We start from the raw sequence: 19,242 nt of genomic DNA on the forward strand, positions 1-19,242 counted from the left end.
AACTTCAGCGTTTGACTCTCTTTCTGTTTGTTATAGAGATATGAGAAGTTTTATTTTTCCTTTTTGATAAAGACAATTAACATGTATGTAATGGATTGTATCTGCTTTGCTATATAAAATAACGTTATTTCTTTCTGTCTTTATAATCTCCTTAGATGTATCTCACATTCTGATTTAATGTTTATTCAATAATAAAGCTAGTTTTTTTTTCTTTTCTACTTTTGTGGATAATTTTTTTATGGGTTGGCAAGAGATTTTATTTATATAACAAGATTTCTCATCAATTATCAATAATTGGTTACCTATATTTATGTAGTCTATTTCTGGGCAGTTTATTCTGATGATTATAGCTTTATATTATGTTTTCAAACTGGATAGTCTGCCCTTCAACTTACTTTGTTCTCAGAATTCTTTGAGTTGTCCTAGCTCCTTTGTATTTCTATATAAATTTTGGAATTTTCTTGCTGATCTTTACAAAAAAAGTGGGGGCTAGGATTTTTGTTGGATTGTGTTGACTCTACAGTAGATCCAATTGGGGAATAATGATGTCTTAACAATTTTGAGTCTTCCAATTAATGGTCACAGTGTAGTGCTCCAATTATTTTGTTCTTGTGGGGAGCAAATTTTGCCAGTTCAAGGTATGCCTCTTTGACATTGATTATTTTAAGTTGGCTATTTGTTTTTTGAAATTTCGTTTATTTATTTGAGAGAGAGAGAGAGAGAGAGAGCACAAGCGAGACTATGGGGTGGGGAAGGAGCAAAGGGAGAGGGAGAAGCAGACTCCTTGCTGAGTGGGGAGCCTGATGCAGGGCTCAATTCCAGGCCCTGACATCATGACCTGAGCTGAAGGCAGTGCTGAACTGACTGAGCCACCCAAGGGCCCCTAAGCTAGTTATTTTTAAGAAACTGTAGACACAAGCAAAGCTCTGAAAACCAAGTAGAAGTTGTACTTTTGTAATAGACATTTATAGGTATAAGGAAATCTCCATTTGTAAATCTGTCTCCCTTTGTACCAGGAAGAGAGGGATGACTCTAAATCTAAAAACCTTCATCTATGGAGAAGGTAATGACTGCAAAACAAATTTACCTGTGTTTATCCTGCTTTTCTTGATGACTTTCCATAACTGACTTCCCATCCACAATATCAGCTTTTGACTTTAGCTGGAGATGGTATTTAAGGTGATCGTCTCAGCCATTTTGGGGTGTTACTCAGTTTTCCCGGGTCTTTCCCATATATATATATAGGAGATATATATACTATTAAACTTTTGTTTGCTTTTCACCTGTTAATCTGTCTCATGTCCATTTGATTCTTAGACCAGCTAAAAGAAACTTGAAGGACAGAGTAAAATGTTTTCCTCCTCAATAGTCCTTTATATCCCTTGTAATCAGTTTATTACAGTTTTTAGCATACATATCCTGTACGTATTTTGTTAGCATTTAAACTAGCAGATCTTTCCTCACTTTGGGAAAGTCATAATTTTGTAATTTCTCCTTATTCTATCTCTTTACTAGTTATGCTTAGTCTGTATATTTACTGATGAATTTTATAATCTAAATTATTTTACTTCTTTTAACTAAATTCAATATCATTTTATTTTCTAATAAAATAGATCCATACTGTCTACTTAGCACTTTATAAAAAAAGAAAAATGGGAACAACCCCAGTATCTTTGAGCAGAGTAAATGAAAAGATTGTAGTGTATTTATGTGTATGAAAAGATAAACTGAAGGATATTAAAATTTTGAAGTTTATTTGAACAACTATCATTTTGACTGGGCAGCACCAAATGAAAAGTTGTTAAGAGTATTCCACTGACAGGGACTAGAGATAGAGAAGACACAGAAGCAGAGTAAGGAAGTTATTTGATTTGCTATAGCCTAAGTGATTGCATTATTTGGAATAGACTAGTTTGCTCTTTGTGATTGGTTGTTCTTAACCTTGAGGCATTTATAGGATTTAACTCTGGGTTAAGTTTTAGTTTGCTTACTAGGCTACCAAGGCATTTGAGCCACCTCAATGTAATGGCATTCTTGTTTGATTACATTAGCATGTGATTAAACACAACATGGCAGTTAAAATGAATAAGATATGTATCAACATAGATGGATTTCAAAAACATGGGATCCCTGGGTGGCACAGCGGTTTGGCGCCTGCCTTTGGCCCAGGGCGCGATCCTGGAGATCCGGGATCGAATCCCACGTCGGGCTCCCGGTGCATGGAGCCTGCTTCTCCCTCTGCCTGTGTCTCTGCCTCTCTCTCTCTCACTGTTGCCTATCATAAATAAATAAAAAACTTAAAAATATATATATATATAAAAAAAAAACATGACCTTAAGAAAAAAGGTGGTAGAACAATACATATAGAGTTACACTCAGAAATTTAGAAAAATCCTACATGGAAGATAACATTCCAGACTGTAGGTACATGCATTGATGGGAAGGATCCACATTTAATATATAATAGGGGTGGGCTCTGGGAAGCTCAACAGGAACAGGAATTAGGAACTAAGAATAGCTACCGAGATGGTGGTGATATATTTATAATATTTTGTTTCTTTTTAAATGGAAGAGTAAATGCTGAATCAAATATGAAAAAGCACATTTATGAAGTCTGGATATATGGTATAGGCCTGGGTATGTGCTGAATTTTTCATTTTTTCTAATAAAGAAAAATGAATGAGAACAAAAAAAGCATGAACAACTACAGCAAACAACCACAACAAATAACAAGCCATAGTATTGAAGAAAATTCTGGGAATTGAAAAGTATAGACATTAATTAGAAATGACATTATCTATAACAGCCTTGCACTGAAATTTGGATAATGGAGCAAAATGGTCCAGAAGTAGTTTTTATTATAAGGACAAATCTACTGTGTCCTGAAGGAAATAACACAAATCAATCATAAATTAGTTTCTTACCATCATCCCCATGTTACATGATGTTGGGGTATCTGATTGGCAATTATAAAGATATAAATGATCTTCCGTCAAGCCCACACCATACACCTAAATACATTCTAGAGAAAATAAATAATTATTAAAAGAGAGTGTCACAGAAAATCTTTAAGAAAATAGCATTGGTTATTTATTAGATTTTTGGAAGACAGTTATTTTCTAAATCTGAATGCAGGAGAATTCATAAGGAAATAGAGTAAGTGATTTAGCTCCATACGTATTTTAAAATTTGGATAGATTAAATGCACATTAGCAAAATGAAAAGGGAGATAAACCTGGGAAAGTGTGTCAACTATTATAATTTATAAAATTATTTAAGTATAAAAGATAAATATGTAAAAGACATGACAGATAATTCTCAGTGATAAAACTACCATCTCTAAACACATATGGAAAAAGTTCAACCTTCTATGGAAGAAATGCAAATAGTATCAACAATGATGTATAATCATGGAATATTAAATTAACGAAAAAGGGATACTATGTAGAGATATAGATCTGGTGAACGTGCTGGGGTTCTCATGAATTGTTGGTGGCAATAAAAATAGACACAATTATTCTGGCAAATAATTTGGTCATAGATGACAAGAACCATGAAAATATTCATCACTTCTTGTAATCTATCTTAAGGAAATGAAAAATATATAAATGTTAACATATGTAAAAATGCTCATCCTGCCAATATTCATAATGCTGGAAAATGGAAAGTGGGAAACAATGTAACATATCAATGCAAGAATGATAAATTAATGAGCATAGATACATGTGAAAGACAAAAAAAATTTAGAACAGGTTACAAGTTTGTTTGTTTTCCATGATTCTTCTCAACTTCGTATTAGGTTATGCATAGCAGTCTACATAACTCGTCTACATGATTATCCTCTGACTGTAATTTACTCAATCACTTCTATAATATTGACTGATAAGTTTTTGAATGTTCAATGAATTTAAACTTAGTATTAGCATTTTAAGAAATCACATTTAGTATCAATTACTGATGATTTATAACTTGTGGATGATTTAATGTCTTTACACAGTGCTACTGTATGAATGAATGAATTTCCTAACACAGTATCTTTATTGTTAACAAAATTCTTGTCTCATAAAACAAAACCACAAGGTATTGCCTATATTAACAGCTTTCTCCTGTCCTGTTTGTGCCAACAGCAGAGACATTCCTTCTAGTAATCATGACTCAGCACAGTCCATAGCGGAGCTATAGTGAGGAGGCGTTCCAACAAAACTGGTTCTGTTCCAGAGGTAGGGTCTACTACCCCAACCAGGAAAAGCTGAAGAAAATATAATACTTCCTGGTTTCAGAAGATTTTCAGCTGATTCCATTCAGTCCCAAACAAGTTCAAGTGTGGAGGTTGAGAAGCTAGGAGGGTTTCAGCTAAATACCACCACCTTTATCTTTCTGTGTACCCAGTGCTCCATGCTCTAACTAGAAGGGCTTCTCAGTGCCCTGGGAAATTGAAAGGGGATTATCCACAAAGAACCTCAGATAGTGAATTGTAGTCTGCATTTTACTTTCAAATACTTCAGCACATACATTTGAGATGCATATGTTATATAAAGTAACTTTAATATACATTCCTCAGATAGATAGCTGCTCCGATCTTAATAAATATTCCAGGGATAGTTAATTCATATATAATTAAATGTCACATTTCATAGACTGTGACTACAAGTATTGCTCTTAGGCAGGGACTTGAGGATATGGTGAGTTTTAAGGGAAGCAAATCTGGATCTGTGATGCTCAAGTTTTCCCAAGAAAAATACCAGCTCCCTAGCAAGGCAAGAGACCAGAAGAGAGACAGAGCTGAACAAACCCAGAAATAATTTTCTTATTAATATTATTAATAATATTTATTAAGTAATATATTTTAATATGATATATATTTTCAATATTCCTAGTATGTGTTATTTTCCCCAGCCCAGGAGAAAAATCAGGCTCCACTGATAACTGGAAACCAGAACTACCCAACACCTTCTTCCTTGTTCTTACTGCAGGAAATCTGAAACAATGGCAAAACCTCAAGAGTTAGTGGGGAAAGAAGCCCCCAAAATAAGGGCTGAATTTCCCACTAGTCCAGCAGGATAGGGATTCAGAATCAAAATTAAATAGATTTATAGAAAAATAAGATATGTGACATTTCTTACACATCTGAGTTTGTAATCGGAGGTTAATAACCACTACAAATGAATTAGGATATCAAATTTTACTGCTACATACCATGTTTAGTTATAATGGTAACTGGTGCCTCTTAAAAATAAGATTCTAGAATGTCCTTCTGGCTTAATTCTGAGAAAAAGTTTCCAGAATGGGGAACTGGTGAGTTTATCACACTCACACACAAACACAAAAATATACACATAGAAAACAATTCTAAGATACATAAAAGTCTAAGGAGTCTATAGAAATGGAAAGGTTTTTTTTCTTTTTTTCATTCATTTCCTGTAATATGGTTATTTTGTAATAGAGAAAAGGAAAGGACATATAAATATTAATGTGAGTAATTGAGATAATGAAAAGAAAGTACTTCGTTGGCTCTAAGTATTAGAGGAGTCTTACAATGTAGTTCCATTTTACAAATGAGAGGCTGAGCCCCACATACTGTAAAGTACCCATGGTAACTTTTAAGCATTGCCTAAAATTCTTCATCACTTCTCCCATTGAGAGGTCTGAGGCCATGTCTCCTTGCTTTGAATTTCATTGACTTGCAACTACTTGGTTTAGGAGTGTGGGAGAAGTGATGTTATAAGATTTCCAACAAAATGTCATGTCCATGCAGTATCTGCCTGGTTCTCTTGGCACATTCACCCTAGAGGAAGCCAGCTGCCATTAAGAACTCTACTGCCCTGACAGTGTCAGCTGGCAAGGCCATGTGTAGGTGTTCTAGGTGTTTTAGATGATTGTCCCAACTGAGCTCCCAGCCAACAACCAGCATTAACTGCCAAGTGAGGTATCTTGGTTGTCCAGCTCAGCTGAGCCATCAGATGATTCTACCCCTAGTCAACATGGGAGTTCATTGGTAGAAGGGAGTTCAAGTGAGATCTTTCCAGCACAAGATTTTTTCCTATTCCTGTCCCACAAAATTTGAGGAAAGTAAAATGATTGCTTTAAGCCACTAGGTTTTATTTACAGTCATTTGCTATGCTGGAATAATAATTAGAATACCTAAGGTCACAGAGGTAAGGGATTGAGAAATAAGACTTAGGCTAGACCCTAAATTCCCATCCTCACCCTTCCTGGGTTCCAAAGGAATGAGATGGGACATTGGAACAAGATGCATACATATTTTCACACATTTATAGTCTTTCTAAGTTTGGCACTGGTGTGAAATTCCATAATATAGTTGGAGTACCATGAATTTTTCCCTACATGGTATCAGGGGCTGTCAAACACAGGGTGGCATCCAAGGAAGGTATAGTGGATAAGAAAAGAATTGCCATATTGCATTCCCATATTTCTGGAGGACATGTGCTTCTGGAAAAAAAATGACAGGTGTATAAAAAGAATGTGAAGTCATTGAGGTAAACGGTAATCCTTAAGTGATATTTTAATTATTGTACAGTATAAACATACCATTTGTGTATGTGTATTCAGATAGAAAATTAAACCAAATAAAGTTTGTGAATCTGTGTCCTCTTTCAGAATGCCTCAAGTGACCAAAGGAAAGAGTCTTGGACTTGAGATTTTTTTTCATCTTGAAAGAATTTATACCAGAGGAATTGGCCAATACTCTATACTGGGTTGAATGATGGTCCCAAAAAAGATGTATCTATGTCCTGATCCCCAGAACCTGTGAATGTGACCTTATTTGGAAAAAGGGTCTTTGCAGATGGAATTTAGTTAAGAATCTTGAGATGCAATCATCCTGGGTTATCCAGGTGGTCCCTGACTCAAATGACAAATATCCTTATAAGATACACACAGAGAAGAAAAGAAAAAAGGTAATATGAAGATGGAAGCAGAGCCTGTAGTGTTGTGGCTATAAACTTCCAAGAAACACCTGGAGCCAGTGGGGTCTGTACAAGTGAAGCTCCAGGCCTGACTATTCCCTAGAGACTTCAGAAGGAATGAGGTCCTGCTGACACCTTGATTTTGGACTTCTAGACTCCAAAACTGTGAGAGATTAAATTTCTGTTGGTTTAGGTTGTGGTAATTTGTTGCAGCAGCCTTAGGGGATAAGCAAAAGCTCCATGAGAGTGAGTTCTAGGGGAATTGAAGAAGTAAGACCATCCTGTTGGGGGAGGTGGTGGTGGCTGAAGCATTACATCCATACGGGTAGGACAGGTATGGAACAGCAGTTGAGTCCTCACTGGGATTTCTCTGCAAAACCTAGGCCTTTTTGGCCTCAGGCTAAAGATCACTCCAATAGGCCTTACCAGTAAGGACATCTCGATCATGTACTGCTTATTTGTATGTCTGTCTCCTCGGTCGGCTTGTGAACTTCTAAAGCCAAGAGCCTTCTTTTCTTCTCTCAGTGGAAATTATTGAACAATTGTTATTATGCTCCACTCTGTGCTAGATGCTGGTATAAAACGCCGAGTAACATAGTTCTTGCTTTCAGGATGCAAGCAGATCTTGGATGGTAAACCACTTTGCATTTAACCAATGTATGCTGAATGAAGAAAAAAAAATATGGACAAAACAGCTTGGGCATGTGGACAGTTCGTTCCGAGAGAGACTGGGTACAAACTGTAAACTTGCATGAGATACTTCTCTCAATTTCCTTAACTGCAAAAGGGGGAAAATCCTCACTACCTCATAGGGTTGCTAGGATGATTATCATACACATATATAACATTATACATGAGTGAGAATCTAACGTCCCAGCAAAGTTTCAGTGTATATATCCATGTCCAAAAATGGTAATACATCCTATCTTGCATCAACACTATGAATACTTTTCCCATGTATTTTTACTTAGTAGGTCATTTGATTTTTCTCCAACTTTCTAATGTCGTCAGGATAGGGAGGGGTCTCAGGTGAGGCACTAGAGCAAGAAACCAAAGTCATGGAAGAATGGGGTGGTGGATGGTGAAGCTATACTAAACCTCAAGATTGCTGGTCCCCTAGAGACCTGCATTTACCACCACAGCCACGCCAGGCACGTTGAGTAGAATACTCCCTTCAAGGATATGGGGTGTTCTGCTCACAGTTACAGTGAAATATGGTTCATTTTCTTCAAGAGTCCATTTTACCCTCAAATTTGGGGAACAGTATGTCTGTAAAATATTACAATAGCTTCATCTTAGAGTACGATGGACAAAATGATCATTATCATCCTAACAACTAGTGCTTATGTGCACCATCTCTATCCTAACCGCTCTTAAAATAGGAACTCTATTCTTATAGCAGTTCATACTACTCTCCCAGGTAGGTCCTATCGCTTCTCCCATTGTACACATTTAGAAGACAGAGGAACAAAATGGTTAACAGACTTGCACAAAGTCACATAGCTAGTTGGTGGCAGAGCTGGGATTTGAACCAAGGGGTTCTAGCTCTAGAGGTCCCGATTTTAATGATTTTGTTATGAATATTCAGACGAAATGAAATTCAAAGGCATTTTATCTTTTTTGATGACCTGAAGGCATGTGGGCCACAGTTTTCCTGTTGTTTGCCATTGTGGGTTTATTCTGTCGCTTACCATGTAGCTGCATACAGAAGTGATTTTTAAGGACCACTTGTGCATGCACGCACATTACTAGAGTGAAAGAGAGCAAGCATTTTGCAGTGTGTGCAATTTCAGCTTAATTAGAATGGGAAGACTATTAACAAGTTATTTTTAAATGCAGCAAAGATCAGGAGAGGTACTAGAGTGAAATTACGCTGCGTGAGGCTGATTGGCAGGCCATGTCATGTGGGAAAGTTCACAATCTTGTCCTTATCAGCACAGTTTGCAAAATGCCTGAAAACTGTGGCCCCAAACCCATAGTCTGGAGCGATAATTATTCAAGTGAAAAAAAAAAAAAAGTAATTGGAAAGGTGATAAGTGACGATTAGAAGGCCTATTTCAGGAAGAAAATGAACAGAATGAGCAGATGCCAATTGCGGCGACTTTTGCGGACAAGGACAAGGACGGACATAGTAGTTGAAATGAAAAGTTTCCTGTCTGTCACCTCAGGAAGGGACTTCCCTCAGGACTGCACCATTAGCATGTCAGCGCAAAGAGAGCTTACCACAAAAACTGCCGCCCCTAAACACAACCTCCTGGGCACCCTGAGAGCGCCTGCATTCAAAAGCTGGTGAGTGGTGCAAGAGACCGCATCCTTGCTGAGGGCACTTGGGAGACTTACTGCCAACTGGGAATGCTCCTGACCTTGCAGCAGCCAGCACTGAAATAACCCCAGCAAAACGGAGCCTGCAAAGGGGGTCAGAAGACCTTGGCTCCTGTTTTGGCTGAAGCTTTTGGGCTGGAGCCCAGAGTCCATGTGCCTTTGAGGAATGACTTTCTCTCCCTGGGCTCCCTTATGGGCAACTCCCTCCCCTTCAGTGCAAACTGCATTTTCCTCTTCCATATTTGAAGCTAGCGAATCAGACTCTGGAGCATGCCAGAGGCTCCCCCATGGCCTTTTACACCAGCTTTATCTTGTGTCTAGTGTGGGCTTTGGAATCTCATTGCTTCCATTCAAATCCCAGCCTAAAGATGGTGAACCATGGGACTCTTAGTAATAGCTCACTCTCTGCCTCAACATCCTCATCGCAAACATGGAGGTAAGGCTACCTTGCAGGTTTGTGGTGAAGATTACAGCAGATAAAGAAGGCGAAAAAGAGAACAGTATTTGGTGCTTCTGAATACTCAGTCCATAGTAGTGCTTTATACAGAGTAATATTTGTGAACCCCCAGGCTTAAGGTGTTTATTTAATTTTTTTCATTGCATGTTAAAATAAAATCAGACCCACTAAAACCATGTATTTAAGGGTTGGCACAATCTGAAGTCATCTGAAGGACCTGTGTACATTTCACACGTTAGACGCTATCCACACAGATTCATTCATCTTCAATCGTTCTTAAGGCTTTAGACACCATTGATCATATGAGTGGAGAGCAAGTGGACAATAGAGATGAAGAAGCACCTTCCCTGCCTGCGCTGAGCAAACAGATCCATGGTTGGGAGATGAGAACAATGATCACACTGTCAATGGAGTAGAACATGCCATCACAGTTGACCTCTCATTCCACTAGGCAGGCCAGTTTCCTCAGGAAACAATTCAAGGTGGAGAAAAGAACCAAGGATTATTCCAAATTGTCCTAAATTCTAGGACAACTTGGCCGTGTACCCAGATTCTACTTCTGGGAAACCTTAGGCTTCTTTCTTGAGTTCTCTCAGCATGACTTCTTATATTAAAATTGGCATAATATCTACCTCAGGGAGGTAGTGGGATTAAATTTGATGTCACAGCGGGTACTTAGTGAATGAGAGTTCTCCTCAGATTATAATACACAGGACAGAAACCTTTCTGTTCTACAGATCTGTAGCATGTGCCCAGATCTCTTCTAGGTTGTTAATGCTTTCTAGGGTCTACTTCAAAATCTACCTCTTTGCCAAAGCAGCCGTTGGCAAACTAAACCAACCTAATGTTGGCCTATATGGTTTGCAGGCTTTCCAAGTTCAAGACACAATTCCAAAAACCTTTGTATGTATTCCTATTGCAATGGTATCTTGTATAGGATGAGGCCTAGCTTACCATATTTAAACTGAGACACGGAGAGGTTAAGTAATTTATCCAGGTCACATAGCTGGTAAATGGAGGAGGAGGTTCCCACTAAAATTGCCGAGCTACTAGTTAAGATAGCACTGTAACTCACGCTCACAGTAGTATGGGACCACATTATCCAGTTCAATGATTCTCAGCTGAGAGTGATTTTGTCCCCTAGGGGACATCTGGCAATGTTTGGCCACATTTTTGGCTGTCACAGCTGTGGGGTGGGTGCCAGGAATGCTGCCTGCAATGCACAGGATGGGCCCACTCCCCAAAGAATTATACAATGCAGAACGCCAGTAGTGCTGAGATATAGAAAGGCATTATCACGTTAAATATTTAGAATCTTAACTATTTAGAACTCAGTTGGTAACTTAGAAGAAGCCATAGAATCTCTCAGATTCCAAAACAGGTAACACAAAATTTGGGCAGTAGTCGTAGTTACCAGAAGCTCTATAAGCCATGACCTGGAACCGACTGCCTAAGGCACATTCATCTGATGATGCAGAGAACCCTGATTAAAATCCCCAAGTAGGATGCTGTGGCTAAGTAGGAAGGAAGAGGGAAGAAGCATGACACATGACAGAAGTGAAATAGATAGTCAACGGCTTGCAATGTGAGGGAAGAGGAAAATATAAGAAACAGAAGAGAGCTCTTAGCAGCAGGGTTGGCTGTGCCAAAACCTGGAAGAAGCAAGCAGTCATGTGGTTGGAGGCAGTTCCTGGAACAGGCAAGGTGGTGGCTGGGACACCTAGAGACTTCATGCCCAGGCCACCAGTGGCATCCGGTACATCTCATATTATGGAACTTTTGCGATTGCTTTTTTTAAAGAAAAGGACTCGAGACTGTCAGTTGAAGGAGACGATGACTACTGGAAATTTGGAGAGAATGTGTCTTGTGACTTTTCCTGCATAAACCACAGAATAACCAAGTCAGGTTAAATGGCTTACTTATGATGAATAGAATCAGGAGGCAGGAAGCTGACCTGAGTATTTTTGCTTTATTCCATCTAATAAACATTTTATTTATATAAAAGACAAACAATGCATAGAATGAAAATAGGTGCTTGAGACATTTGATATAAGAAGAGTATATAGCATTCACATTCCTATTTTAATACATGAGTACTGCTGAATTGTTCCATAAAAGAATAAAATTTTCCCTTTATGTATAGTAGTAAATCAAAAGAATCAGTATTTTTAGGAACTACAGAATGTTATTCCTTGGTCTTCTTCTTGACAAAGAAAAAAAATAATAAAACAAGCCACAGTATCATCTGACACTACATTCCAGTTTATGCTGATGACCACCCAGACGTGATAAAGCTCTTTTGGATCTTGGAAAATCCCATTAATGGACCAGCATTCTAGAAATTCACCACTAGAGGTCGATGAGCAACAGCTATTGGGACAGCATCGACAAATCCTAAGGTACTTGGAATTTCTGGGCGCTTCCATGGTACTGCAGGCAAACTGTCCCAAATTCTCTCAGCCCAACCCAGGAGCAGGGTGCCGATGAGGTTCACCTAATCCCAAATCGCAGCACATCTGCTAAAACCTCAATGAGATGAGATCTTCCAAAAATCCAAATGGAACTCATCTACTCCCTGCCAGCCCTCTCCAATATTCCTATTTGGCTGAAAATAGGTAGCTTCAAAAACATTTTTGAAAAAGAGATTATTTGCAGCATTTAACACTTGTTCGTGGATTAACAAGTTTCTATGGAGTATTAAAGCTCATTCTTTGTTCTTGCTCACGTGGACACAGGCATCTTTACTGCAAATGGGACTTTCGTGGTGTCCCACATTCAAGTCCTGGCTAGCAAATCCTGCAAAGGGCGGGAAGGCTGGCATGGTGGAGAGGCTGATTACCGTGGTAAAAGCTTCTAGGTAAGAGCTCCTCTCCCCTAATGCAGGGGCGAACGCTCTTAATACATAGACAAAATAGATTTGGCTTACCTGGGACCCCTTAGAGGGGGTCCCCTTCAGTCCAAGAAAAGACCAACTTCAAATCTTAACACCAGACCAAGAGGGAGGGAATCAAATTCATAGTATAGTGCCAGAGAGTGACTGATGGAAGGCACATTTCTTCTGAGGTGCCTTGGTTAGGGGCAGGTTTAACTCCCAGACTGGGATGGGGTGGGCAGTGGAAAACTCAAATATTTACGTTGAGAAGTTAAAGCAGCTTTATAAGTGTGTCCACACCTTTGTTTTGTGAATAATGTGGACTGGGAAAAAGTGGAAACCATCTGCTATCTATCCTCACTTGCGGGATCCAGATTTTTTTTTTTTTTTCCAAAACCTCCAAATATTTAAAAAGTGGCTCAATTTTGTTAAATCCCATGCTGGCCAAGCAAAACACATGTTCAGAGTGCCTGAGGAAACAGTTCTGATCATGGCAGTGCTGCACAGCTCAAATCCTACTGACTAGCCCAAGATATTCTTGAGCATTCAGGAGCCCAGAAAGATGGAACCCACTGGTGTTTGCATAGAAAGCTACAGGCTCAAGCCAAGCCTCACAAAAAATCAAACACAACGAACCCTGGACGGGGACATTTGTTCCCCTTAAAGGATAGGGACACTGGCCGAGAGTATAGTAGCATAGATATGGGGGCAGGGGGTGGGAATTAAAGATAAAGAAAGAATGATCTCTCCTTAGTAGAATATGTGTCAATTTTGTCAGTGGGGAAATTTGTCCTGCTTTTCACGCCTGTAGAGCCTGCAAAGGTAAAAAAAGGAGCTCAAAGAACTTTTAAGCTCTTAGAAATGGGACAAGGCATCTGAGCTGGTTGAGGAAGATGGCTCACAAACCAGATGTGGGCTTGAAGCTCAAGTGAAAAGTCCAGGAGACACAGTGGCACCTGGGGACCCCCAGGATCTGGTCCCCAAACAGTGCGACTATAATTGGCTCCATGGCCAGAAAAGCACCCCCCCCCCCGCAGGGAATTATTATCTTGCAAAAGCAAGTGCAGCGTGGCCACAGCAGGCTCTGAGACATGGAGCCCCCACCTCATGTAGTCAGGAAACCAGCGCACGTGTGATTGTCAAGTGCTAATGCTGTCACGGATCCCTTCCTTCTGCGCCTGGCTCCGGAGCTCTCCAAACAAACCAATATCCTGGGATATTTGATTTTATTTTCCTTGTCTCTTTCCAGAGTATGGCTGTATATATATAGATATAGACATATATAGATATATATAAAACAGAGCTATTCCATATTTATATACAGGCATTAATAAAGTGCAAATGTTATTGGCTAATGTAAAAATCATTCTCATTTCCTGAGGAAGTGCTAACACAGCTTATCCTATGACAATGTCAAAGGCATAGAATGCTTCATGTCACCCACTCCCTGCTGCCAGGGGTTCTGCTCAATGCCCACAGCTTACAGGGAGGGGAGTGACCCCCTGGGCTTCCAGGAAGCATTGGTTCAGGTTCAGGGGCAGCCTCCTGCTGCCTCTGTTCTTTGGTGACAGGGGCAGCCTGTTTAGACTTAGGCCATCCTGCCCCGGAAGAGCTATTTGGTAGTGTTCAGCGAGCCATCTTCGGGAATCTTCTCCTCAGAGCAGCTCCTCCCTGAGAGCCTGTCCAGGTGCTCCAGTTCACTGAAGCGCTCCGCCACGCACTGGGCCGTGAGCCGGGCCTCCGGGTCGTGGTCCCAGCACTCGGTCAGAGTCTCGCACACCATCTGGATGCCCTGCAGTGGGAGAGAAGGCACAGGCACCCTGAGCTGCTGGTCTGCGGGCTCCTCGGAGGGCGGGGTGGCCCACTGACCTTGCCTCTGCGGCACAGGCCCGGTGCCAAAGAGCCCGAGCATTCCCACGTCCTGACTGAGCGCCCACAAGATGGGGCCAGCTGCCTGTCTGTGGAACAAAGGGGGAGTGCACTGTCCCGGAAGCCTGCTGTGCCCATTTGCTCCCCTGCACCATTTGATCACAACAGGCTGTGAAATGGAGAGACCAAAAGGACTCCCCAGTCGGCCTCTTGGGTACAGTAGGCCTCAGGGGTACAGTAGCATCCTCAATACCAGAAAATTCCCATGAAGTGGCCCCTAATGCTCTGTCACCATTTCCTTTTTTTGGGGGGGGGGGCACTTTTTGGCTTTATTGTTTAGAGTGGTTTTAGGTTCATAGCAAAACTGAGTGGAAGGCCCAGAGGATTGCCACATACCTCCTCCCCCACCATCGACCTCTTGCTTCATTCAGTGTGGTATATTTTTTCCAATCAATGCACCAATGCTGATACATCACTACCAACCAACCAAAGTCCACAGTTCATATCGGGGTACATGGTAGGGGCTCTGACAAACATACAGTGACGTGTATGCACCATTATAGTATCCCATGGAATAAGTTCCCTATCCCCCCAAATCATCTGTGCCCCACCACCCCTTCTTCTTTCCTCCCTGAGCCCCTGGAGACTGCAGATCTTAACGTCTCTGGGGTTTTGCCTTTCTAGAGTATCTTTATAGTTGGAATTATACATGCATTTCTATTTAAACAGCACTGAATACCCCAATCAGAGTGAAGTCTAGGCTTTAGCCTGGTTTCAACTTGTAAAGTCACCTGTTCCGTGGACAGCTTCCAACAGCTGCTGAGGATGGCTTCTTATACCCCACTGCCCCCCAGCAACATCTGGCTGCACTCTAGAAGCAGCTGTCTGGTAGGTCACCTGTGCCAGACTCCAGGTGACATCAGAGGGCTTAGTCCAAGCCCATAAAGGGCTCATTCAAAAGGCCCATCCAGGAAATGCTGCCCAGTATGGTGGCATGGGTCTACACTCACAGTCATTTTTATTTTGCACTGCAAATATTTTTATCATTTCAAGCCCTTTTTTGGCAATAAAGCGGGCAATAAATGGATGGGCAGAAACAGAGTGTGCTCCTGGCAGTTAGAGGCTTGCATGGTCATTGGTGATCCTTCACACAAGTGGTCCAGGTGGGATGGATATATCCCAGCACTTTCCAGTTCAACATCTACTACCAGTAACTTTCCCAACACACCTAGGCACCTCTCCCTCTTTCCCGACCTGTGAGCGAATTCATGATGTTGAATTAATTGTATAATTCACCTAATTGACGGTATTGATTGATGGCCTGTTAAGAGTGTAGTGGTATTGTTGGTACACAAGTAACATTTATTTCATTTTGGCACTGTAATTACAGGCAGTAAATTAAATTAAATATTAAGCATTAACTTGAAATCAATAGGGCAACAAATCTCATTAAGAGAAAAAAAATGTATTATGCAAATTCTTTCCAGAATTTTATCATCATGAATAATGGCTTCATTACAAGAACTGTACAGCGGAGGAGGCAACAGAGTCTTCAAGAAATAACACCAGTGCCTCCTGATTTCAGACGTAACACCAAACAGTCTTGTGTTTTCAGTCAAAGAGGCTTTGCCCGAAACCCTGGGGAAGTCCTGGGCTACCGTGGCCTGGTTCTCGCTGTCTCCGCAGACTTTATTAGGGTCTGTCTGCTGCAGTGGCTCCAGGCCAGGACTGGCACAGACCCGGCTTCCTGCTCCATCTGTCTTCCTGATTGTGCGTGATTTGTTGTTTCTGTTTCTTATCTCCATTTGCCTTGCCCCGAGGAAAACCTATGACTTAGCCCCAGCCCTCACTGGATAAGGGAATTCTTTCAAAGGAGGCAATAAAATGTTTTCCTCAGTAGAAAGATCAGTTCTGTCGGTGAGAGAGGACACTATTCCCTCACATTCTTCCTTCACACTCTCTTCTGGGTATATCCCACGGCCCCCTCGGCCTCGCAACCTGCCTCTTCTCTTTTCTCTGACCATTGCCCTCGTCAAAAGGCCCCCAGACAAAGAATCTGGATAGTTCTCCCTTACCCTGTAAGTCCAGAACTATTGCCCTTGCACAGATGGCCTTGCCTACCATCTCAAAAGGAAAGACTGCAGCCACGAAGATGTTCCCCACAGACACATTTCCTATTTGTTCACTTGCACTGTCCTATTTCTCTTGGCTTTCTTTTATTCCCCAACTGGCTTCCTCTTTGCAAACTGTATTCGTGGCCCACACATGGCCTTGAGCACGCGGCCATCACCCCCCAAAGCCAGCTGGCTGCCAAACTCTGCTTACTTCTCACTCTGCTAAGTACTTCCCTCCTAGAGCTGAAGATTCCCAGGAGAACATATTTGGAACCCAGAAGGCAACACAACACAAGAACTCTAGGTGAAGGCTGAGGGGTGAGGGGCAGAGGCTGTGAACAAAATATTTTAACCCAGAAACAAACGGACTAGCACAGTGGGACAAGTGCCCTTGAGAGCCTTCTCTGAATGTCTACCTGCTTGGAACTTAGAACAATAAGGTCCATGCCGCTTTATCGAAATGTTCTTAATAAACAAAATGTAACAGGGACGCCTGGGTGGCTCAGTGGTTGAGCGCCTGCCTTTGGCTCAGGGCGTGATCCCAGAGTCCTGGGATCGAGTCCCACATTGGGCTCCCTGCAGGGAATCTGCTTCTCCCTCTGCCTGTGTCTCTGCCTCTTCCTCTGTGTCTCTCCTGAATAAATAAATAAATAAAATCTTAAAAAACTAAACTAAACTAAAAGTAAGAGGATCTTAGAACACAAAGAGACCTGCCCTTAGGCTGAAGCCCAATAGCCTAAAATTCTCTCCCATCTTAGGGGCTACTTCAGGTAAATCTTCTCCCCTCTGAGCAGCCACTCCTTACCTGGTGGTTGAGCCAGGAGCTGGGAATTTCTGGTCGTCCTCGGTCTCTCAGCACATTGTCCTTCATGCTCTCAACGCAGGGATGCTCTCGCACCTTGGAACCAAACGGGGGCTCATAATCTTTCACTTCTGTCAAAGAGAGCAGGTGAACACAAGGCCTTTGAGAGTGGATATGAACAATTTGAGAGGACTGGCTGAGGAGCTTGAAGCACTGAGCATCAGGATATATCTGTGATTACTCTGAGAGCAATTTTTAAGAACAGTGGATTAAAATAAAAGGAGTGGTTGTGGAATGAGCTTGAGAAATATGCAACAGATAATTGTTGAGGGTTTGCTATGTTCTAGGTACTGTGCTAACAGTTGGGGACAGTGAAAACAAGACCAACAAGGTCACTGAGCTTACATTTTATTTATTTTTAAAATTAATTAATTAGTTAATTATTTTGGAGAGAGAGAGAGAGCGCATATCAGTGCATGAGCAGGGGGAGGAGCAGAGGGAGAGGGACAAGCTGACTCTGCACTGAGCTCAGAGCCCACTTGGGGCTCCATCTCACAACCCTGAGATCACCCTCTGAGCTGAAATCAAGATTCAGATGCTCAACCACCTGAGCCATGCAGGTGCCCTCTGAGCTTACATTTTAATGCAAGCATTCTCAATGGGGTGATGGTTCTCGGGAGATAGTTCTTAAGGTCCCCACTACACAAGCATGTTTAATATGTGGTGGAAAACCTCATGGGATATCCAGCCTCGAAAGGAATGAAATTCTGACATGGTTCAACATGGATGAACCTTAAGAATATTAAGTGAAATAAGGTAGTCACAAGAGGCAAATATTGCATGATACCATTTATGAGGTACCTAAAATAGTCTAATTCATAGAGACAGAAAGAACAGTGGCTGCCAGGGACTGGGGGGAGAAGAGAGGGAGAGTTATTGTTTAATGAGTGCAATAGAGTTTCAGTTGCGGGGGATGAGAAGGTTCTGGAAATAGGTAATGGTGATGGTTAGGCAACACTGTGAATGTACTTAATGCTAGTGAATTCAATACTTAAAAATGGTTGAAAGGGTGAATTTTAGACTATGTATATTTTTCCATGAAGGAAAAACATTGATGTTGAGTGTCAATGAAGATAAAAAATGTTGGGGCACCTGGCTAGCTCAGTAAGTAAAGCATGTGACTCTTGATCTCAGGGTTGTGAGTTCAAGCCCCACATTGGGTGTGGAGGCTACTTAAAAAACAAACAAACAAACAAAAATCACACAGAAAACAATGTCTATAAAGGCTCCTTACCATAGCACTGATGACACAAATGTTGAGCAATGCTGTTTACTAGGATGACGGAAAGAGATTAATAACACACCAACAAACAAAATTTAGAAAGGTAATTCTCCTTTAGTGATACAAAGGAGATAAGAGAGGGTGAAATACCTCTTCCCTAGGGGTTCAGATTTCAACTAAGGTCAATCTCTTTACAGAAACTTCCTTGAATATCCCCCAAGGCATTCCTGGCTAGGTGTCCTGGGCAGAGCTCTATTTTAGCCTGTATCATATTTTGATATAATCACATGTTTATTTGTCATCTAACAAGACTGCAAGCATTTGAGGGCAGGTTCCAACTCCCTTTTGTCATTCTTGTATTCCTAGCACCCCTGACAGGGCCACAAATATACAAGAGGCTCTCATCACATTCTTTGTTGAAGAATGAATGAATGAATGAATGAATGAATGAATGAATCTTAGGTCCTGTCCAAAGTGGCAATGCTTAAACTCTAGGTGAATACTAAAACAACACACTAATTTAAGTGGGTGGATCAACATACATGTCGTTGCATGTATGCACTGGGAAGGGAGGATGGGCTGTATCTAACATTCTTCT

The 19,242-nt window shown here is 41.1% G+C and overlaps 1 protein-coding gene and 1 long non-coding RNA gene across 3 annotated transcripts in view; one reads left to right on the forward strand and one right to left on the reverse strand.

The window, feature by feature from the left end:
- LOC119865358 overlaps nt 1-19,242 on the forward strand; it is a 29,510-nt gene that overhangs the window by 9,000 nt on the left and 1,268 nt on the right. The gene's annotated exons all lie outside the window — the stretch shown is intronic.
- TGFBR2 (transforming growth factor beta receptor 2) overlaps nt 11,656-19,242 on the reverse strand; it is an 89,959-nt gene continuing 82,372 nt past the window's right edge. For both annotated transcript variants that reach the window (XM_038570626.1, XM_038570627.1), the window contains exons 6-7: nt 17,366-17,493; nt 11,656-14,369 (exon numbers count right to left, since the gene is read on the reverse strand). In XM_038570626.1, the coding sequence (XP_038426554.1) occupies nt 14,190-14,369; nt 17,366-17,493 (308 nt within the window). In that variant the 3' untranslated portion in view covers nt 11,656-14,189. The remainder of the gene's footprint in view (nt 14,370-17,365; nt 17,494-19,242) is intronic.

Source organism: Canis lupus, chromosome 23, assembly GCF_011100685.1.
Source record: "Canis lupus familiaris isolate Mischka breed German Shepherd chromosome 23, alternate assembly UU_Cfam_GSD_1.0, whole genome shotgun sequence".
NCBI classification, from domain to species: domain Eukaryota; kingdom Metazoa; phylum Chordata; class Mammalia; order Carnivora; family Canidae; genus Canis; species Canis lupus.